At 49.2% G+C, this 23,066-nt stretch overlaps 1 protein-coding gene across 1 annotated transcript in view; it reads left to right on the forward strand.

Annotated features, from left to right (window-relative positions):
- Positions 1-2,820: 2,820 nt before the first annotated feature.
- Positions 2,821-23,066, forward strand: part of LOC133122954 (nascent polypeptide-associated complex subunit alpha, muscle-specific form-like) — a 32,211-nt gene continuing 11,965 nt past the window's right edge. Inside the window, exons 1-3 of the mRNA XM_061233250.1 lie at positions 2,821-3,162; positions 17,377-18,121; positions 18,393-18,480. Of these exons, the coding sequence (XP_061089234.1) occupies positions 17,479-18,121; positions 18,393-18,480 (731 nt within the window). The 5' untranslated portion in view covers positions 2,821-3,162; positions 17,377-17,478. The remainder of the gene's footprint in view (positions 3,163-17,376; positions 18,122-18,392; positions 18,481-23,066) is intronic.

Genomic DNA, 23,066 nt, shown 5'->3' on the forward strand with positions numbered 1-23,066 from the left:
GGGTGAAGCCAGAGTGATGCACTTAACTCAGTACAGCAGCCTGGAATGGCTCCGCACATCCTCAGGTTTCAGCGCAATACACAGCTGACAGACTTGTATAGGAAATTGAAACATTATGTGCATGTGTGATATTGATTTCTACTCTAGCTTTGTGTGTTGTTGTAGCAGAGTACCTACAGTATATTTGTTCTGTAGGACTGTACACACAATATTCTGGCCATGTACAGTATGAAATTGAGAATGCATTGATGTGCATCTGCACAACATGTTCTACTAAGCCTCCTGAGTTTTATACACTTTACATAATATAATGAAACATTATTTGCATGTGTGATGTTGATTTTTACTCTAGCTTTGTGTGTTGTTGTAGCACAGTACCTACAGGATATATGTAGGTGAATTTGAATTTTGCTACAACATGTTCTACTAAGCCTCCTAGGTTTTATACACTTTACATAATATACTGCAATGTAATGTAATAATGATTATAGGTTTAAAATAGAATAAGGTATGCATTATTAGTTAGAGATGCACATTACAGAATACATTATTGTGGCACAAAATACTGTCTACTGCCCATTAGGTGGCAATGGGTTTGTACACCATAATGTGCCATCCCTGTATTAAATAGTGTTTACATTTGGAAAGGATTATGTGAGTTCTGGAGTTGGAAAACCATGCATGCATATCAGATTGAGTACTGTACAAATATGTGCTTTTCTTGCTTTAAAAATATGTGCTTTACTTCTCCTCAGGCTGCTCTGTGCCCTCGTGTTGAGTCCACAGAGACTTATAGTTCAAGCTCTCCAGCTGCATTAATAACCAGAGGGGAAAAAACAGAGGCATAAACAACAGGAGACCTGGGAGGTCAAGAACCGCCCGGTCCCTTCCTGTCCCAGCTGCCAGGCTGTTTGTGTCCGAGATTTCCTCTCATTGTGGGGTCTAATTGAAATGGCTGCAGTACTATGCAGCTCAGACCTCTGCCACTGTCATGGCTGGCCCCCCCTTTTCATCTTTCGGTACCGCCGTGTGTGCCCTGTTCGAATGTGTGCATATGACATGCGTGTTTAAATAGGCTCTATCTGTGTGCATGTACTGCACTTTGTGCACTGACTGACTAATGATAGACTGTGTGTGTGTGTGAGAGAGAGTGTGTGTGTGTGTGGCTGTGCATGTGTGTGTGTGTGTGTGTGAGAGTGTGTGTGTGTGAGTGAGTGTGTGTGTGTGTGTGTGTGTGTGTGTGAGAGAGTGTGTGTGTGTGTGTGTGAGTGAGAGAGTGTGTGTGTGTGTGTGTGTGAGAGAGAGTGTGTGTGTGTGTGTGTGTGTGTGTGTGTGTGAGTGTGTGTGTGTGTGTGTGAGAGAGAGTGTGTGTGTGTGTGTGTGTGTGTGTGAGTGTGTGTGTGTGTGTGTGTGTGTGTGTGGACCCTGCACTCGGTGGCGGTGGCCATTTTTTGCAGCTGTTTGACGGACAGGTTTTGAGTCGGGTGCAGCCTGGAGCAAATGGGCAGGACCACACTGAAGGAGCCAGGTGGAAAAAAACAACAGCTACAAAGACAACATGGTGGCTAGTATCGCAAATAACTTTGCACATTCTTACGACAGTTAATGAAGTGGGCTGATACTGGGAGAGCGCTGCGGCCGGAATCTAGCGGCAACCAGGACCAGGACAGTTGCACTAAAACCAAAATCGTGGTAAAAATGCCGATGCGTGCACTGCCATGGACGGGCAAGAAGAACAAAGTGTCAGCCATGTTGCCAGAACCAATTAGGAAGGCCAAAAACATGTACTGGAGGCAGCTTGCCATACTGCCTACCATTGGCAGCGAGTGAATAGCAACAGACCGACAGATGGGCGGCATGCCCTGCCTGCCTCTACCCAGTCCACTGCACAGGACAACACAGACATATCAGACACATTATCAGAGTAACACCCATAAAAGTGGAGTAGATAGCACTGAATGTACAGATCTTTATGGACCACGAGTAGCTATACCCCCTCCGTCAGCCCCCTTTAGTCTGTTAATAGTTTGCTTGATTCCTCTCTTGTTTACCCGCAGCCTCGGTCCTTGCCTTTCGGCCCCTCCTTCGCTGGTGCGTTTTGTTTTCTCCTCCGGTCGCATGGCTGAATACCATAGACCAAAATGTTGATGTGGGTTGTACAGGTCTATTCAGCTTTCTCTTTCAGTCTGAGTCACTGGCTCTTTGTCTGGTCTTTCCCCTCTTCTGTCCTCTCTTTCTCTCCGAGCCCTGCAGCTGCAGCTGAGACCAAATAAGAGAACAGAACTAGACACTTATGTCACCGTTCAGCCGAACCAGGAAAGAAGCTGAAACTCATTAGCAGATTAATGTAGCAGCTCCTGTCTCCTTTAGACTCTTATTTTTGCCAAATTTGGCTAAGGGGTTGTGTCAGGAACGATTAAAAAAGATGAAAGATGTCAGTGTAAATTAATTTTAAAAATGTTCATGTGTTAAGATGTAGTGTGTAGATTTCAAAAATGCTACAGATTAATAATTAATGATTTAATTTAAAATTCCCACTGCAACTCCAGTTCTCCCATCCCTTTTTCTTCTATGTCTTTGTGATCCATGCATTACCCTCCATTGTAAGAGTCGGCGGGAGGTATGCTGGGAAGGGAGGTACTAGAAAGGTAGGAGGGAGGGGTGGTGGGGGAGACGGGGAGGGTGTTATTCTGAAACCGCACCGAAGAAACGGGAGCAAGAAGGGGCGGGGTGCTATGGGGAAAATGACATCATCCCTCTTTTGAATAAGTCTCGGTCCATGCTGTGATTGGTTGATGACGGAAAGACATAAAAAGTTTCTTTATGCAGTCCCATTTCAACTTCACCCCCGCGCTTCCTTATGGTAACTCCCTCCGTAGCAATTGCTCCATCCCAGGAGTAGCATATGTGTCTTGACTGGCGCGCAGGAAAAGCGAGTGCACATAACGCCCGCAGCACAAGAGAACAGCCGCGGTCGCTTTTATGTGAACTAACCACGGACGAGTGGAACGTGGTTCGGCGTTACAATTCAGCTCCTCTTCTCGACCATTTTTGCCAGTTTTTCGGTGCATGCACGGATAACGCCTGGAAAAAGGGAAGAAGGTGGTTAGCCTGTTGGGCGTAGCTAGCAAGCTAACTAAAGCGTGCCTCAATATCCTGACGGTAAGGCAACTATTGAAGCTGGATAACTTGCCTGTTTTTTGGGGGGTTTTTTGGTTTCATTTCCAATACAAGATTGCTGGCGGCATTATTTTCCCGTAATATAAATCAGCAATAATTAGCCTATTTTAAAGAGCAACCTCTTGTCCATAGTTTAAGCATGACAAAATCGGTTTGGGACAAGACTACAGCTGTTTCTTTGGTGTCTTAATAGCTCCCTTTCTCTAGCTAACGGTTGTTCAGAGCGAGAGCAGCTGGCTAGGGAGCTATGGTTCACATTTTCTGTATGTTCTTCAGCTAGCTTGTTTCTTGGGCATCTTGCAAACACTAAACCAATGCATTAGAATTTGTCCTGAAGACCATTTTTCTTGCATGCTAGTAATTGGCATTTAAATAAATCTTATGAAAAAGCAAACCATTTAGACGCACTATGGCACGGCGATATGGTAACTAGTTCCAGCTAACGTTAGCGATCTTACAAATATTAACACTGTTGGCTTTATAACTGGCTCAGTTGGCTAAATAAATGGGAATTTAGGCCTAAGCCTAAAAATATTAGTTTACTTGTTTCAACTACGAGTTGTGTTGACTGACATTTTATTGTCGCACATTAAATGTCTGAAGGGCCCTTTTTAAAGAAGGAATAAATGTAATTCCCTTAAGAGCGCAGTTGGCCGGATGGGGCGGAGTGGACTATTGGGTGGTGGCTGACATTGATTAACACGATATTGAAGCGCAGTTTTATTTTGCGTCTGATATCGAATCGATGTGCAAGTGTGGACGGACTTAAATGGTTTAGTTTCGCCGAGATATCCACATACTTTAGCAACGTTAATGTTATTGCGGTTTGAAAGCTTATTTTTGTTAACTTTTGTTTATTTGTGAAACGCAGAAATCTATTGTTCTTGCCTCAAATATGAAGACCCACATGAGTTGGCTGTTCAATTTTGTCCTGCAGCGAACGTAGTCAAACGAGCTTTCACAATTCGCCTGTCCTTGTCCCTGACGATGAAACTCGGTTTGATAACGATCCCCAGGCAAATTTCACAATTTGTAGTTAATACTACTAGCATGGACAATCCCTGCAATATTACACCAATAAGCTCTGATATTCACCTCTCTGCTTATCCGTTGTGAACTGCTCTAATTTATTCTCTGCAACTATAGACAGACCAGAAAGCAGCGGTCTTTAGCCTACAGTCAAACTGGCTCCTTTATTTGCATTTCACGTTTTCACGTTCCACAAGACAACATTGCAGTGATTGGAACAATTCACCCCGTAAACCATGCCAGCTTCGAAACGTTTACGAAACATATCGTATTGTTTAGAAACGATTCCCTCGCGGATATTTGCCCGTTTTTTTATTGGCTCCACATAATTTGACTCTACCCATGAGCTTGTACACTAAATGCTCCAATGTTGTCCAAGGAATTTTGAATGTCTGATGTGATGGGTGACCCCTCCATCCACACATTGAAATAAAAGGCATATCAGGGGAACTAAACCGAGAACATGTTCGCATAACAGACTGATTCGCCAATATGGAATAAACCAGTGTATCCTCGTGAGAAAATTACACGCACTGTTGTTTTTGCTGGTGACATTTAGCGAAGCACACAGGAAATCGATAGCTCATAATTGGCCTGCCTCAGAAAGCCATCGCTAATGTGTGGATCATTGTGACCGTCTGGATGAGTGAACCTGGATGTGTGTGTGACTGGTAACCTTTCGAAAATATTGTTTTAAATGTAAAAAATAAATAAATACAAAATGTGACGCGTCGATTATAGCCTACTTTCTTATATACCGATCTCTATTGTTGACAGCATCGAGCTATTCAAAGCAACGATGCTCGTTTTCCCCACACGTCACTGTCTAGAGATGAAGACTCTTTCCAATAAGATATTCATCTGTTTACATTTTTACCTCTCTGATTGGGGGGAAAAAAATATGAAAAGACTGTTTGTTAGTGATGGTGCCAGCAAATTATTGTGGTTAAGCGCATCCCCGTGTAGCCGGTTTCGTTATCTGCCCAGATCTGTTTTCATTGTAGTTTCGATGCCTACAACTAGTCGGGCTCTAGGCTACTGGAGAGAATTTTGAAACATAACTCCATTTATGTCTCTGGTGCACTTTAGCTTTCTTTGAAGAGATGGGTTTATGAAGTCAGTTATCGCTGTTCTTTTCAAAATTGAAAATATATGGATGATTTTAAAGTGGTGGTCATTAAATCATTCTTACTTGTTGATGGTGTCCTGTCTGCTTGTAAGTGGACTTATAGGCTTGTCTGCTTGATACTGAGACTGATGGCCTGTTACTCAACTGATGAGTTTTTAGTCTCGTACGTACGAGGACTGATGAGGCTGGTCAGCCTGGGCAATCCCCCAAAATCCCCCAATAAACGCTGCTATTCTGCTCTACTTACCCTTTGTATTTTGAACTCAGACTAATCTAATTTTGCCTTTTTCAAAGCAGTGAAAACTCTTGGGATTTTTCTCGAGGGGTAACCCTCTTAAGCTATGTTGGTGTGGATTCGGGTTTAGAGTGGTATCTTATCGGACGGTAAAAATGCACGTCAGCACCATAAGTGAAATTGACAGCGACTCGGGCCGATGCGAATGGCTGCACCTTCGCTGGCTGACTGCAGGCGATCGCTGCATAACGCCGGCGGTTTATCTGTCTCTTCAGAGTGACCGGTTATGATTAGGCCTTCTCCCTGCTGGCTGCAGACTGTCAGGGTTATCTCCGCTGTAGTAGCCCTCTCTGCTGCCCATGTGGTTGAGCCGGGGGATGTTTTCTTTTTGCCTTTGTGACAGGTGTGTGAAATTGCAGGGATTTGTCATGCGTTTCACACCTCCATACTGTGGTTTGTGTGGTAATTGAATCGCAATGGGGTGGCCTTGTAGCTGCATTTGGTTGACTGATAAAATTTAAATGAATAATTGGAGGCCTAATTTTTTTCCAAGGTTTTTTTTTTTTTTTTTTTTTTTTTTTTGTAGCTCTTGGGATTTTGGTTGATGCCGTTGGCCTTGGTGGTGGGTTTGAATTGGTGCTGTAGGATAATACCATTTTTGGCGGTATTGCTGACATTTGCTTAAGGCGTGTGCTTTCAGCAAATATGGTATTGGCCCGATGTGGAGATGTGATATGATGTACATGCACCAGAGAGGTGGAGTATTGATCTCCTGCTGGTCCTGTAAATCAGGGCTGTCCAGCAGGCCTTCACTCCAACCCTAAGGACATTCATCCCCCTTTCAGCTGCTAGAGATCTCATTGAGCTGCTAATTGGTAGAATCAGGTTTGCCACGTTAAGGTTGAAATGAAGACCAACGGGATGGTAGATCTCCAGCAACAGGGTTGGGCAGCTCTGCTGTGAATTTAGTGTCATGCACAAAAGCAGCTTGATCATACCCAAAGGCAAAAATCGTGAAATTCTACTAGCTCTAGATTCTCTCGACTATACTCTGTGCTCAGTGATAAAGTAAGCATATTGAAATATTGTAAAAATAAATCTTCCCTTTAGTTTTGTGTGCTGTTTTGTGAATGTGGAAATTTGGTTGCGGTTTGCATTTCTGTTCAAATGTAAAACGGGGTGGCGTAGTTATGGCCTGAAAAGGCTCCGTTATTGACATTGGGCCAATTTCCTTACCTTGCTTGCACCCATGGCTCAAATTGTAGTTACTTAGTTGTTTGTTTGTGAGCAGAACTGCCTTAATTGCAGTTATGGTAGTAGTGTTCCTTCCTCCACGGGTGTGCTTTGACTATTCCTCTTCCTGGGCTGTGCTCCTGAGGACCGGCAGGCTGAAGTTGTCAATGTGTTGGACTCAGTTGCGCGTGTGGCTGTAATTGGTATCAGTCCATTGGTGCTCACCCGGGTGCGGATTTATGCTGCTTCAGTGCTGAAAGGCTCATGCGCCGTTTTTATGGGCCACCGGGGAGCCGTTGGCCCCACAGTTTCACACGAACAGGGGCCGGCATTGCACCAGCCTCTAACTGGGGCTGATTTACCTTCGTTTTAATTTCGTTGTGTGCGTCTGAGTGCAAAGCTTCGCAGCGGTAAGCTCTGGCCTTGCAGAGTGTGAATCATTCACAGGGAGCAGGCGTGCAGTGAACCAGGGAAGGATCTCGCTCCATCTGGTCCCGTCCCGTCCCGTCCCCCCGTCCCCCCCCCCCCCCCCCCCCCAGCCTGGGCTGTAGGAACCGCTGTGCTCCTGAGCCTGTAATGTCCGGCGTGTGTGTGTGCGTGTGCATCTGAGGCAGGGACAGAGGGTGTGTTTCCAGCCCCGATGATGTCAGCCATTTTCCTCCGCGCCCTGTCTGCTGTCACCGATCGTGTTCCGTTTGGCGAGCCCCAGCTGCCCCAGAACTTGGTTTGTCCGGTTTCTCAGCTGGCACACAGTGGACAGCAGAGACCGTCTGACTTCTCAAATTACCCCCGTATGCTGCGTGCAATGGTGTGTAGTATGCCATGTATGTGAGCTCTTGTAATTCTCCCATGGGATAACAACTGGAGTCAGGGCTTTACGCCAGCATTTTTTCCATGTTGAAAAATTTAGCAGTGTACTTATGCATCTCAATTGGTAGATATGCTCATAAAATAATTTAGCAGTTAGCACATGCTCCCGATATGGGGGCACTATAGAGCCCTTAAAGGAGGAGTAATTGCACATTTTGACATAATTATATAGATATTATATTTTATTTAATATTAACTGTTACACGGTCATGCCCATCTACTCTAAATGCACCCCAAATATCCCCAACAGCTTGGAAACTGGATCTTCATTTTTTTGGATTCAACTCCCAATTCGCTGCTTGTTTTTGTCCTATGACCTTTCTGTAGCAAAATAATTTGTGGTCCAAACTAGGCTAATACATTTTGATGTCCTTTGTTTGACTCATGTGTGCCTAAAAAACCAGCCCGCTTTAGTGACAATGAAAGCTTTGTATTCCTTGGTCTCTTTATGGCGTTCAGATTTTATGAATGCCAGTTATTTTCTCATGTCTCAAGTATCTTATTGATATTTGTTGGATGGTGTCCAAATGTGTTTTTGCTTTGAGGAAATGCAAAGCTTATATTAAGTCTAAGTAAACAACAACAACAAACAAAAAAACCTACTTGACAAAGTAAAATACAATGATTACATTGGCAGGGTTAACCTGTGCTTTAAGACCGCTGATCACATCGTTTGCTGGGGTCATCTAAATATTTTAGGTGTGAAACCAAAGAGTGCTTCCCTGGAGAGCACTCGTGATTATTGGGCGGTAGGTTAAATTGTGCATAGAGGATACCTGAACCTCCCTGGGAAGGGCTGAAATGTGTCAAAGTATGAACATTATTATCTTTCTCCTTGCCTAGATGGAGTGACGGAGGCATTTTTAAGGCTGCATTTTCATCTGTCCTTTGTTCTGAGAAGCAGAATGTCTTCTCATCTTTCCCCCTTCCAGTTGATTTCCCATTGCCTAATTAGTTAAAATTGTTTATGGTGCCAAATATATTTATGCATCTTTGGTATAGTGAAAAGTTCAGTTTGGTTCAGTCTGTTTTTATGTATGATTTTATGATTTATGTTCATGCGTGCAAACATTTCCAGTCAGTTAATGTTTCTGGTCATTATAAGTGGAGCCACGCCCATATTGCCCCCCTCTCTGTTTTCGTCCAGGGCGGAGGCACGGCAGATCATGCAGGATTAGCATCAATCTTTGTCCAGGGTTAACGAGCTCTGTCGCCTTAATCTCCCTTCCCTTGGGGGCCTGAGTTTGCCGTCCAGCGCTGGTGATGCCTGCACACACACACTCACACACACACACAACGCGCGCACACACACACTCACACACACACGCGCTCTCACACACACACACACACACACACACACACACACACACACACAGCTGGTGGTGGGTGTGTGTTCTGTGCATGGTGGCACCACACAGCATGTGTTACTGTAGCAGAGGAATTGGTTTGGCAGGGCCAGTCTGTCAGCAGTTTACGGGATCTGAAATGGATGTTTGTCAGTGTATTGAACCGTAAGCTGAACTGCGGAGTACAACCCGGAAACTACAGAGCAAAGCTTCTCAATGATTGATGTGATGTTGTTATTCTGTTGTTTACCAAGTTCAAAAGTGCAGTTGTTTCTGTCAGACTGCTTTAGCGTGCTAAACCGGAAACGCCCGAAAACAAAACGATGTCATTAATCTCTTTGAAGCCTCATTCGGCGGAAGTGTGCACTCTTTTGTTTAGTTATGAACTTTGCATTATGCACCTACAGAGCCCTCTTGTGTGGACTGTAACCAGGGAGAGATGTAAGCCTCCCCTACAGCTAGGAGTTTTGCAAGCGCCAGCTGTCAGCATAATGGCCAACTACACGCCTCTGTTTTACCAGTTACTTATAGACATATTTAAGCTTCGCTTTTTTTTTTTTTTTTGTGGTGTCAACAGAATAATTTCTCCTCTCTCAACACCTCTAGCTGGCTACCTTCTCACCAGGCTGGTGACTGAAATTTGGGGAACCCCCCCCTTCCCCCCTCCAGCTGGGCTGAATGCTCAGGGTACTCTGTCATGGCTGCCCTGCTGGGGGCTGTTCACCGGAGCAGCTGGGCCCTCGGTGCTGCTCTGAACATGGGGCTCGTCCTGCTGTCGTGTGGCGGGAAGCCGGCCCCGGCAGCCTCAGGAGCCTCCTCGGCTGTGGGAGGACGGACGGCGCGGCCTTGCGCACGTCGCGGTCTGTGCTATCGACGGACGTCAGCGGCCGCGAGGAAGAATGCGCTCCTCCTCGCCTCTCCCTCCTCCACCGTGTCCCGGGAGGAATTCTGCGCGGCAGAGAGGGCTTGTTTGCGAGCGGGACTGGGCGGTTTCCTGCCGCCGGCTGAGGGTGTTGAGGAATGCGTGAGCGCGATTAGGATCGAGGCGGCGCTTTCTACCCGGGCCCTGGGCGCTGGTATCATGTGCCACTGCTCATGCTGAACAATAACGCTGTGCCCGTCTGTGATGAGAGCCTGTCTGAGTGACAGACGGTGTAATGAGTCCATTAAAAACAAGGCTGCAGGCAGGCAAACACTCCTGCCCTGTACCAAGCTGCCAAGAATGGCTTTGAGTTCTCCTACTCCTGCAGTGGGAACAATATCCTGTATAGCATTGGTGACAGTACAGCAATAAAATACTGCAAAATAAGTATTTTTTAATTTTTTAAATTGGAATTATTGATTAGCTATTATGAAGGTGGTGGAATTGTTAGATCGGAAATATATTTTGCTGTTTGCAGTGTGATTGGGGTTAGGAGCCTCCCCCTTCCCACAGGTTCACTGCTTGAGGAGGTGGTTCACGATCTGGGGTGTGTTGGTTTCAGTTTTAGTGTGCGTTTCTGACTGGCCCTGGCCTTTTGTGTGTCATGCATATTTGGGATATTTATTATTATTATTATTATCATTACCTGATGAACTTCTGGTTTTAGAATGGCAGGTAAAGGGTATTATGGGGCTTTGCGGTCAACAGATTGTCAGACTTCTGTAAGTATCATTCATCACACAAAAAACTAACTGGGCTGATGATTTGTGGCATTTAGTGGCAGGTTTATCTTGAAGTATTGTATTCTGAATCTTGCTGCACTAAACTGAAGCGTAGTTGTACGATAGTTGGACATCACCGTGGCCATTGCAGCCTAAGTAAAATTTGCCATTTGGGGAATATGGGACTCCCTCCAGCAGTTTGCCATTTGGGGAATATGGGACTCCCTCCAGCGCACACCAGAAGGGTGTGGTTTCGGTTACATGGCCAATATTGTATTAACACTGCGCCCATTGTCTGTTTGAAGAGAATGGCTCCGGGTCTTTTTAGCCCAGGGCCGTGTGGTGTGGATCAGGATTCCTCATGTGCCATTGGAAACTGGATTTACGAGCTTATGCGGCTATTCCGGCTCGCCCAGCGCCTCTGTTCCCTTTTTATATATACGTGGAGCTTGGACAGGAAGCTGCTATGGGGGTGATGCTGAGCTTTACTCTGGCTCAAAGCCTGTGGCAGAATGGTATGTGCAGTGAGAGTGATGAGCTTTGGGCTGTTTGGGGTTAAAGCCTCTGCAGATTCTGCGTCTGTATGCGGTCCTGAACGGCGCTCTGGGATGCAAGGCGGTCCTCGTGACCGATTCGCACCTCCCCTCTCGCAGGTAAAGCTCTGAGCGGCTTTTGGCAGCGCTGTGGAGACTCTTGGTTTCATCTAGCAGCAGCAGTCTGGTTCACAGGAGGTTGGGTCTCCCCCTCATCTCTCTCTGCTGTGTACTGCCTGCTTCTTGGCAGTGCAGTAACACACAGCAGCACTGCCTTGTATGGGCAGATTGAGCAACAGGCTCCCTCTTCCAAAACCCCCACAACCCCCCCCTCGGAACAGTTCATTCACCTTTCTTGTTTCTCTCCCTCTTCCTCCTGGAGTTAATAATTGCTTTCCTCAGGAACCGTTCCTCTTCCCTTTTACACACATTGTGTACGTGAGGGTTTTGGAAATTGAAGGCCAATGTTTCCCCGCCGTATCATGTGATTCTGTCTCCACTGTCCGGTGTGTCTAAAAAAGGGCCAACATTCCTTTCCCTGGTGTGTCTGTGTGGAGGTTGTCCTCCCTCCCTCCCTGCCTGTCTGCCTGTCATTGTTATTTGGGAGACTGGCTAAGGTAATGTGAGCTGGGACTTTCCTGCTGGAACCAGGAACGAATAAATCTGAACAGCATTCAAGCTCTGCCTGCTTTTCCACTGTCTTTCCTTTGATGTGCAAAGAGCCACTGGATCCGGCACTAGAAGTGTCAGCCCTATAAGAATGTGGGGCCCAGTTAACAGCAACCCCCCCCCCCTCCCTGTCAGAAAATCAGGTGAGATCTGATTCCTGATGGATGGGCCCAGTGGGTAACGGTTTGGTTCCCCTATATTGACTGGGCCTGCTGCAGCCCTGGAGTTTCTTTCTGTCCCGACACCCCGAAAGGGGGCGGGTGGGGGGGGGGCCTGTTGGCCAGTATGGTGCTGATAGTTGCTCTGTGCACCGTGTTGGTGTCCTCCCCCGCGGGGCCTCAGCACCCTGCCTCAGAATGCGCCCAGTGTTTCCCAGCCGCTCCCTGCCAGGGATGCTCTCAGCAGCGCAGCAGTCTATTAGCGCTGTAGCCGCAGTACATTAGCGCTCATGGAGGGGCTCCATCCGGACGCCCGGGCATGTGAACAGTGTGCTAAGAATAGGGAGGCATTGTTAGCCTCTCGCCGCATGCTGTAGCAGGAGATTGTGACGCTGCTGAAAGCAGGACGGAGCGCATTAGCATAGCACAGTAGCGTAGCGCTGTTTTTGTGCAGTAGCATAGCGCTGTCGCACGGTAGCGTAGCGCTGTTTTTGTGCAGTAGCATAGCGCTGTTGCACGGTAGCGTAGCGCTGTTTTTGTGCAGTAGCATAGCGCTGTTGCACGGTAGCGTAGCGCTGTTTTGTGCAGTAGCATAGCGCTGTTGCACGGTAGCGTAGCGCTGTTTTTGTGCAGTAGCATAGCGCTGTTGCACGGTAGCGTAGCGCTGTTTTTGTGCAGTAGCATAGCGCTGTTGCACGGTAGCGTAGCGCTGTTTTTGTGCAGTAGCATAGCGCTGTTGCACGGTAGCGTAGCGCTGTTTTTGTGCAGTAGCATAGCGCTGTTGCACGGTAGCGTAGCGCTGTTTTTGTGCAGTAGCATAGCGCTGTTGCACGGTAGCGTAGCGCTGTTTTTGTGCAGTAGCATAGCGCTGTTGCACGGTAGCGTAGCGCTGTTTTTGTGCAGTAGCATAGCGCTGTTGCACGGTAGCGTAGCGCTGTTTTTGTGCAGTAGCATAGCGCTGTTGCACGGTAGCGTAGCGCTGTTTTTGTGCAGTAGCATAGCGCTGTTGCACGGTAGCATAACACTGTTTTTGTGCAGTAGCATAGCGCTGTTTTTGTGCATTAGCGTAGCGCTGTTTTTGTGCTGTGAGCTCGGAGGATGGCAGGAATGCGGGAGGCGACAGGCCCGCGGGCGTCTCCGGCACATTAACGCCGCATGCCGCGTTCGCCAGCCCCCCGCTCCCCCTCCCGAGCGGAGCCTTTGACAGCTGTTTACGGACTCTGCTCCCGGGAGCCTGCGGCGGGAGGAGGAATGTGGTGGGGTGGCTCCTCTGTCCTTCACCCTCCTGTTCACACACTCCACACCCTCATTCTCTGTCTCTCACACACATTATCGCTGCCGTGCCCATTCTCTCATTCTCGCATTCTCTCCTGCTCTCCTTTTCTCTCGCTCTCCCCTCGCGGTCTCCTTGCACCAGTTCTTTCTCTCACTCGCTCTCGTTTTCTCCTCTTTGCTGCTATTCTCTCCTTTTGCAGTCTTCCTCTCCTTGACATTTCCGCAGATCTTCCACGCGTGACGTTCACGGTTGAAGGGGGCACTTATTTCTCGGGTTTGTCCGTGACATTGATAGGGGCGCGTACGTCTCTCTCTCATTGACACCGCATTGTTTTCTGAGAGGGGCTGCCTGGTCGCTACATCACTGAGCATGCCCGGGCCTCTGTACGCCAAGCCTCCCGCCAGTGGGACCCGTGAGCCAACGTATTCCAAGTAGCGTCGTGTCACTCTGGTAATCCCAAATGGCTTTGTCTAAGGGGTATTAAACGTGACCCATTTCTCTCTCTCTCCGTCTCAGAAATGCGCGCGCACGCTAGCGCGCGGAACAGGGCCGCTCCGCTCGTACAGGGGCAGAGGGGCGCAGTCTGTCGTTTGCCGACGCTGATGACCCCATTAGGGAGGGGCTCGGGGAGCGGGTGGGAGTGGCAGCACGCGTCCGTCTAGACACTCAAAAGGGCTTATCTCTGCGCCGGCTTTGCCTGTTTGTGTGCGGTGTGACAATCCATTTTGTTTGTAGCGTAGCATTTAATCAGCTCTGGGTTGATACGCTGCCCTTTGAGGGGATAAATTTCAGCGGCCGGTAGGTTGGTGTTGACATTTATCCGTGTTTATGGAGCTGAAGTTATCGGTGCTCATGGAGTAACCTGATATTATCCGTGTTTGTTTGTGGAGCGAGTGGTTTGACGCCTGGCTGCTCAGGCCCACGGTTACATTAGCAGTGTTGGGCACGTTCGCATTACAGCAGATGGAAATTCACCCCCCGCCCCTCCGCCCCACTCATGCGTGAACATTGTGCAATTTTGTGTTGCCTTATGGGGAAAATGACTATGCCAATTATTCCGTAACTTCAAAAGCCCAGTGAATTCATTGAAAAAAAAAAAAAGAAAAAAAAAATAGGGTTATAATTGCTTTTGGCACTCATTTCAACATGTCCTCTCACGAGATTGTGGCTGCCCTCCTCACCGGCCAATCAAATTAGTTTTTCGAAAGCGCTGCCAGCCGCCATCTTCCCCGACTGTTATCCGGAAGAATCCGGCCGAATCAAAGGCCCCTTGTGGAGAGTCGTTTGGCTGTTCATTTGATTGCGCTGGTACAGAACATGGATTTCTACGCTTTTTAGCGGCTTTCTTCATGAGCTCACACGGAACCGTTAATGAAATGGCCGCTCCCTGTTCGCGCGTTGGAGTCACGCGCCGATGCCAGAGACGCTGTGGAGAATCTGAGGAAGGAAAATGAGATGCACGCGCCCGACTCCCTGCTGCAAACCATCGTATTTGATGCTTTCCATGATGTAAACCTTCACCAGTAAGTCAAGGGAGGCCCAGACAAGCTGCCTGCCAGTTTAATAATTGGAGTCTGTCACAACCAAAGGCCAATTTGTGGCCTTCTCCGACGTCATTAGAAAATATTTTTTGAGTGTAGTTGGTCTGAGTTGAGTTCCTGTGTAAGGCAGCCCTGTGTGTGAGTGAATGCGTCCGGCCCGTTCCCCTGGCCTCCGAGTGTTTGTTGTGTGAGCTGCAGCTCTGGCCTGGCTGTTTATGAATTACACTCCCGGGGAATGTGTTGTGGAGAGCGCTTTGGTTAGTCTGGGGTTCAGGCTCCTGAAAAGCTGCCAGCCCAGATCTGGACTGTCTCCACCTCCTGTCCCCTCCTCCTCTTTAATGTAGGAGTCAGGGGTGAACGTTAATCCGCTCCTTTTCCTGTGGGCTCCCGTTCCAGCCGGGCCAAAGTCGGGGAGATGCGCTTTTTGTTGAGATGCGTTGTCTTCGCCAGCGCCCCGCGCTCCCAGCTCCAGATGACCATGACGGGCCCATCATTCACACACGATGCGTGAAACGTGATGCACACACGGCCCTGGCAACGCCGTCGCTCTGCTGCTGAGAATCTGTAATCGAAGAGCTGTTAAGCAAATCGTGGGTTTGTTTCCCGCCCGTCGATCGGGTGGGTTTTGATTGAAAGGCTGCCAGTGTGTAGCTGCTGCTTTGATTACATTGAAAGCAGTGGAGCGGCTGCTCCACGCTGTTTGGGTTCCTGATGGGTGGACTGGGAGCCGACTGATCCGTGAGAACGAGGGGGCTGGGGAGAGAGAGGAGGAGAGAGAGAGAGAGAGAGAGAGAGAGAGAGGCGGAGAGGGAGATAGAGGAGGAGAGGGAGGGAGAGCTCCCTTCTCTGGCCTCTGCTCAGGAGATTTATGACTGCTGCAGTGAAAGCACTGTCTGCAGCAGTCTGAGGGAGGGGGTGTTCTGGAAAAAAAAAGTACCGATGTAGACATTTTTGTTAGTGTTGCCAGTCAGTTTTTTGCGACTTTAAAATGGCTCTAATGACTCTGGCTTCTAATTTAGAGTTTAGGTTGGGGTGCGGGGGGAGGGACGGTGGCTGGAGGTTGTCGTTATCCACTCCAGCCCCCAACCAACTTAACCGGTTTTTCTGGACCTCCACAAACGGACCATTTATTTCTGAACAAAGTTTCTCTGTGATTGGAGGCAGAAAAGGGCAAGGGGGCCAAGCCTTTTACCCTGGGGCACTCCTCAGAACTCCTCCCTGTGTAGAAGCGATGAGGTCACACACGCGCCCTGCGTCCACTCGAGGCCGGGGGCGTGGGGGCTGCAGCAGAGGCCCTTGGGCCCGCGTGTCTCCGCAGAAGTGGATTTGCACCCCCGGTTTTTCCCCTCACTCTGCCTGGACAGCCCTGTTTGTTCAGCCCACACAATGGCTCAGCTGCAGGGGCCATCTGCATGACCGTTGACTGGGAACAGATCTTATAGTGGGGGGGGGGGAGGAGGAGTTGGAAGGGCCAAGGAAAGGGGGGGGATTTTCAGGGGTTTGGGGGTGGGGGGAGTAAGGCCCTGTAAGTAGCACACAGGCAGAGCATTAGAGATGGTGGGGGTGGGGAGTGAGTCCAGGGCTTGTTCCCTGCAGTGAAGATGGGCCATGTTTGGAGGCTTGTCTGGGATTTTAGGGTTCAGCCGTCCCCTGGCAGGAACACGGGTTCCCATAACCCTCTGTGCTCTCCAGGCAGTCTGGGGCTCTGTGCTACTCTCATCCTGTTCCTGTCAGTGTGGCCTACTGCCCTGGCACATTATTCCCAGTTTGGGACGAGCTGCAGAAGACCATTTCTACCGTATTGTTATTCATTTGTTGGTCACCTTCTTAACATGGGGTGCTGGTCTCTGTGGAGAGGGAAATGCTTGTTTGGATTTGTTTGGTTGTTTTTGGCGTTTGATTACTGCGACTCCCCAGCGCGCTCTAACTCCACAGTGATAATCACACACAATCAGGCCACATGTTGTTAATTTGCTTAAGCTTGCTCTCCATCTGGGCTGTGCGACCAATCAACAGGCTGCAGGCTGTTGTCTGTCGGCTGTTTGTGGTTTTACTCTTAAACAAGCAGGAGCCGAGCTGCTACTAGTGGCAGTTTTACTGCGTTGAAATAACGGTCACTGGATTTGACTTGAGTTTGTCACATGAGTTCACCTGTGTGTGTTCAGCGGGCTGTACACGACGTGACTTTATAGCATCCGTCTCCCAGTGGGCCCTGGACCGGGTCAGAGAGCCCCTCGTTACCCTGGGAACCGGCTGTGTTATTGGCTGTCCCTGCTTGTCACTTCCTGTTTTCTCACTCCTCCTTAAACCCCTTGGGTACATTTCTGTGCTTCTTTATTTTGATTTGTATATATATATATATAATTTTAACCACTACTTTTTGGCTGTGCTGTCATCTACATGGTTTTGTCTGTGTTCTAAATGCCTGACAGTTTGCGTGTCCGGTCTTGTAGGTTTTCTGCAGTTTAAGATGACAATTGATAAATGATGATTAAAGATAATAAAATATAATCTCCCCCCCCCCCCCCTCCAGATCGGGTGAAAGGAGGGCCGCAGCGCACTGGGGGGTCCTGTGAGTGAGGTGTGAATTCAGCGAAACTGCAGTGGAGAGGGGCAGCGCCAGGCCTGGGGGGAGATGAAACCGGATGGAGTGGACACCGCCGCGCCCATGGAGACCCTGGGGCCCATGGAAGCCCTGGGGGCGGAGCCCGTAGCCGAAGGCCAGGCCCCCGAGGAGCAGCTGCAGCCGGCTGCCCCGCCCTCGCAGCAAGAGGAGGCGGCCCAGCCCCAGCAACAGCCAGAAATGAAGACGGCGCCACCTGCACCCAAGGAGGGGAACGGCAAGCCTGCCGAGCCTAAAGCCAAGACGAAAGGGCCCGCAAAAACGAGGCCCGCGACTGCCGGGGCCAAGACGACGGGAACGTCCGGACCCAACGCACGGCCCGGGGCGGCCCAGAACCGCATCCTCAATGGCGTCCAGAAGCCCCAGGCCAACGGACTGGCCAAGAAGACCAACACCACCGGTGTCGCAGCGCCAGAGAAGAAGAAACTGACCACCACAACAGCACCTTCGAAAAGGCCAGTGGGCCCAGCTGCCGCTCCCCCTGTTCGACCTCCAGCCAAGGTTGCGGACAGGAAGCCGGTAGGAGCAACCCGCCCCGCCACTGCTCCCAGCGCAGGGACCAGCACCACGAAGACCAGCGCAGGACCTGCGCCAGCAAATAAGAAGGCCCCGGCTGCGCCCAGCAATGGTGTCAAAGCCAGGCCTAAACCCACCGGTAGGTACCAGCTATGCAGTCACACCTAGGCTAGGTCACTGCGTACACATGTTTCTGCCATGGCTCATCATACTCTGTGCTGCACACTGTAAAGACAGCCTTGCCTCCCCTCAGTGTGGGTTCAGCTCCACATTCTAGATCATTCCATGATGACTTGTGAAGATGGTTTAGCTGTTAAGGTCGGTTTCACCTTGATAAATGGCTGTTCTCCCTCTACCTTGCTCATTCCATCATCCCAACTTCCTCAACCCCCCCTCCCTTCCCCAAACAGCTCCCAGACCAGCCTCTGCAGCTCCCTCCAAACCCAGCACTGCTGCCACGACCAAAACCGATAGGCCGACCGTTCCCAAGACAACCAGGTAAGGGACCCAATGATGTGGCCTAGTTTTTGTCCCTCCTATGAGGAGAGTGTTGGTGGGAGGAGCCCATGTCTGAGAGTGTATAAATGTAGCAGGCAGGCAATTTACTGAGCAGTTTGCACTTGCAGGGTCCTCCAGGCTGTGCTGTCTGATCTCCTCCCCTGTCATTCTGCCTGTGAAGCTGTAGGCTGGCAGTTCTGTCTGCTGTGCGTCTGTGATAATCCAATGTCGTCTTATGCTCCTGTGGTTCGGTTAAATGATTCCACAGGGTTCTAGTCAACCTTTTTAACTGCCGCTCGTACAGTCTGTAAACATCCGAACAGTAGTTCAGCTGTTCACATTAAAAGCTTCACAGCGATGCGTGACATTCGTTCAGGTTCGTAACTGAACCGTTGAGAGCGTGTACTAATTTACATACCAGATATGCTGAATTGAAGCCACAGAGTGAACTGAAGATATGTGTATACAATGTTGTATCGAACGCTTTTCTATATTTTAAGTGTTAAGTGCCCCAGGAAAGGGTGATCACTGCTGTATTAACATAGGCCTCCTGTTAATTTCGGGAGCCGCTTTGAATGTCCAGAGAGAGCAGTTAATGGCGGTGGCCTACCGCAGGGTTCACCTCTGCACCCGGAACCTTTTCTGGGATGAAGCGATACGAGAGGTCGTCGAGAGGCTACAGTTCATTTAGCTTCAGAGCTTTTTGTCAGGGAGTGGTTTGCCAACTTGCCCTGGGGAGCTTCTTCAGCAGGAGCCTGATTGGGTTTTAGGAGCAGGTGATCCATCTCCGGACTTATGCACTCTTCCACTGCGTCCCCCCTGCTCTGCTGTGCCTCTTTTAGGCAGTGACAGTGCCTTTAATCTCCCCGCTCTGCTATGCCTCTTCTGGGCAGTGACAGTGCCTTTAATCTCCCTGTGTAATTCAGTTTGCCGCTGTCCTGCTTCCACTGTAATGCAGCTCTTTATTAAATGAGGGAGCGTTGCCCCAGTCAGACGCCTCTCTATTAGCCTTCAGGGGCCTGATGCAGGGGCTTCTTATCCCTCTACCCTGTACGTATGCCCACATCCTGCCAGGAACCTCGTCACCGCTGAGAAAAGTGCCACTTCACTTCCTGAGTGCATGTGTGGCTGTATATGGTGTTGGGTGCGTGTCTTGTCGCTGTCCTCCATGTTGGTTCGTATCTTCATGGGAGTGCCTCATACGGAGAGAAGGCCATGCATTTGTGCATAAAATGGTGGCATGGTGGCCCTTCCGTGGGTGGGTATTGGATAATGTGCTCTTGCTGTGTGTGGAACAGGATGTACGCTGGTACATTAGTGGATGCTTGTACATTAGGTGACTGCATTATGTGCGCTGTGCACGATTGCGTGGTGGTTATACTTGTGTGTGTGTGTGTGTGTGTGTGTGTGAGTGAGAACACGAGTGCCTGCACACCGTGCCCTGTTCTTCCTCACTGCTCTCAGCTCTGAGGTAACTGTGGGGAGCAGTCAGCCTTGGCCTGGGCCCCATTGATGCTTTACTGCTGAATTAGTCATGAGTCCCTGAGCAAGGGAACAGAACATCGCTGCCTGCAGAGGAGAGGCGGGAGGGAGGAATGAAGTGGGACAGTAAGGGCTATATGGGGGGGTGTGGCAGATGGAGGAGAGCTGAAGGAGGGATGGAAGTCGGCGGGTACTCTGCTAAGAAGGGGGGTTGTGCCTCGTCACCTCACGGGCGTGGCAGCTCCATCCCATGATGCAGCAGGGCTGTGCGTGGCGAGGCGTGTAGCTGCTGATCCATGGGAACGTGCACGCCCTGTGGATGCTGGGGCCTCGTGTGCAGCCAGGGCACTGAGGACTCCGCTCATTCCCCCGCTAACGGCTGACGCTTGTCCTCGGTTTAAAACCTTCTCCTTCAGCCTCTCCTCAGTTTCCTTTTTCTTTTTTTCCTCTGCGGTGCATACGTGTCCCTTCACTCAAAGTGAGGGGGGGTGGGGGGGGGCCTTCGTGCCTGAATCCCATCTCTCCTGATGTATTGCGTGACTGATCACTACAGGTCTGTGAGCGTGTTGGTCCTGCCTCAGCAGCTGGCTCACAGCATCGCAGAGTGACAGCAGCTCTGTCTTAGGGGAGGGGGGGAGGGATGGACTGGGGCTCCAGGCTGCTCTCCGCACAGCGCTGTGGCTCTTTGTTAATGGAGGTGTGAACACTCAGCCCTGTCAGCACCTGGAGTGCAGCCTGCCCTGATCACTCTGGAGGCTGTTGATTTGGAGCTGCTGCTGATGATCATGTCAGCCCTGTTACTAACCCCTTATGCTCAATATGCTGTGCAAAAGTTACTTTATTTTAAGTTTGAGTTGAGCGTTGATTTGGTCACTCGGTGTTTTAGCTGACCGTTTGCTGTGCTTCGCTTGCGTTTTGAAACGCCCGCCGTTCGAGTGAACTGTCCTTTCATCCATTTAATATGTCACACTGTAGCATATTATTTAATGTTAGTGTGACATGAAAAGAAGGTGCGTCCACGCGGGTGACAACGACTAGATCTTGCCCGCACTTTTATCTAGCATTCAGTTTCATTTTAAATGTAATGTGCTGGACTACAGAGCCAAAAGGACAGGAATCGTACCAATTGTCCTAATGCGTTGGGACTGCACTGTACATTGAAATGTAACATTACACCCGATGAACGATCAGTGAATTGCTCCAGGTCTGCTTGCTACCGGCCCCCTCCTGTACTGTGTGTGAAGTTGGAACCGAGTGGATGTGGATTGAACACTGAGTAGTTTCTTGCCTTTGCTGCTGTGGCCCTGGGATGAAGCCTGCTGCAGTTTGCTGTTTTTAGATGATTTATGTGCGTTTGGCGGGAAGCTCCGCAGCCCAGCCCTCTGACTCTACTCCTGGAACCTCTCTACTCCTGTGAGCGAGGGGGAGATTAAGAACCCTTTTTTGGGTAACGCGCGAAACAAAGAAACCGCAGCGCTCGTAATGTTGCAGCTCGGGCGTTCTGCGGCTTCGCTGTAAACGTGGCCCAGACGGGGAGCATTATGGGATATTATCTTCCTGCGGTGCCCCTCCCCCTACCCCTGGCATTGCTGCATAATTAAAGCTTCATTTTTAATAAGTGTGCGCAGTCTCTCGGGCAATCTAGCTTTCCCTTTTGGCAGTTTTGTGTCTGTGTGTGTGTTTTAGGAGGAGTTGGATGAATTGTCTGAATTGCGGCCTGACTTTAATCTGTAATAGAAACCCACTAGGTAGCCCAATTATGTTAATTATTGTGAAATATGCAATTAATGAGCCTAGCTTATAAAATTAGAAAAATAAAAATTGGCAATGTTTTTATGGCTCGTCTGTGTGCCTCATGGCATCCTATAAATGCCTAACATTTAATTATGACCCACTGCCCCCTGCGTTTACAGGCCCCATTGCGTGTCTGCTCTGTATTTACTGTAGTCTGACTGCCATAATGAGGGTGTTACTGAAGCCCTGTGGTGGAGAGCCATGTCTGATGTCATTGAGCAGAGTGCTGTAAACACGCCGCTACGCGTTTTCACTGATTTAACCCTTTTGAGGGTTTCTGGGACTCTGCTACTGGTAGTGATCTTTACATCTGCTTTAGTGTTTACTTGAGAATATTCTAATCATGTATTTGTCATCTTTCAAATCCTGAAATCATGCAGAATGTATGAAACCATAAAAATATCACTGAAGAACACTGAAGCAGGAAAATGTATTCTTCCCTACACTGCTCCAGGATTGGTCCCTGCTAAGTCTAATGAACTGTGTGTCCCTTTGGAAAAGGGTCAGCCAAATGACTAATGTATCACAATAACTTGATGAAGATGAAGTTATGCTTTGAGCAGAGACTTAAATATGTCCAAAAAAATGTATAAATTGATTGTCAATGTGAAAGCAAGGAGTGTGTGACCATGTTTTATTTGGTTGTCATGTGCCAGTTGTTAGTTTCATGTTTGTATAAGTGTTGGCATGGCTAGCCAAGCGGCTCTAATGCAGGCCTTTCTGCAGAGCCATCCTGTGCTCTGGGGCCTGGATAGCCACTAAAAGGCTGTATTGTTGTATTATTTAGCAGGTGCTCTTGTAAGTTAGCTCGCTTCCTGGGCGAAACGAATCCTGACAGCTCCAGCTTAGGCTCCCTCTTAAAGGCCTCTGCCCCAGCGCTCTCTTGAGCGCAAGGGGGTATATCACAAAGCACAATTACTGCGCTGGCTGGAGACGAGAGTAAAACCCAGTGCCATTCCAAAACTGGAACATGGACAGAAGTAAAAAATGGCTGTTCTGGGTTTTACTTGGCGAACTTGTGCTGCTAACCCTGCTTTACGAGATTACCCGCCAGGTTTCTGGAGAATTCTACATACGAACTTGGTCACGGCCCGTCATGCTGAATACACAGCTGGAGCCGGGCGCGCGGTGCCGGGGGGAGGGGGAGGGCAGGGCTGTTTTTCAGCACACGTCCCCGTTCCTCCACTGTCATAGCCGTCCCTTTGTGCTCCTCCTCGCATTCTCTCCCGATCGAGCCCGCTTATGTCTGAAGGCCCTTTCTGTGAGGGGAAGAATGGCGCTGCCGTTAGGGTAATGGCGTGTAATGGGAT

This window comes from Conger conger, chromosome 2, assembly GCF_963514075.1.
Source record: "Conger conger chromosome 2, fConCon1.1, whole genome shotgun sequence".
Classification (NCBI taxonomy): Eukaryota; Metazoa; Chordata; class Actinopteri; order Anguilliformes; family Congridae; genus Conger; species Conger conger.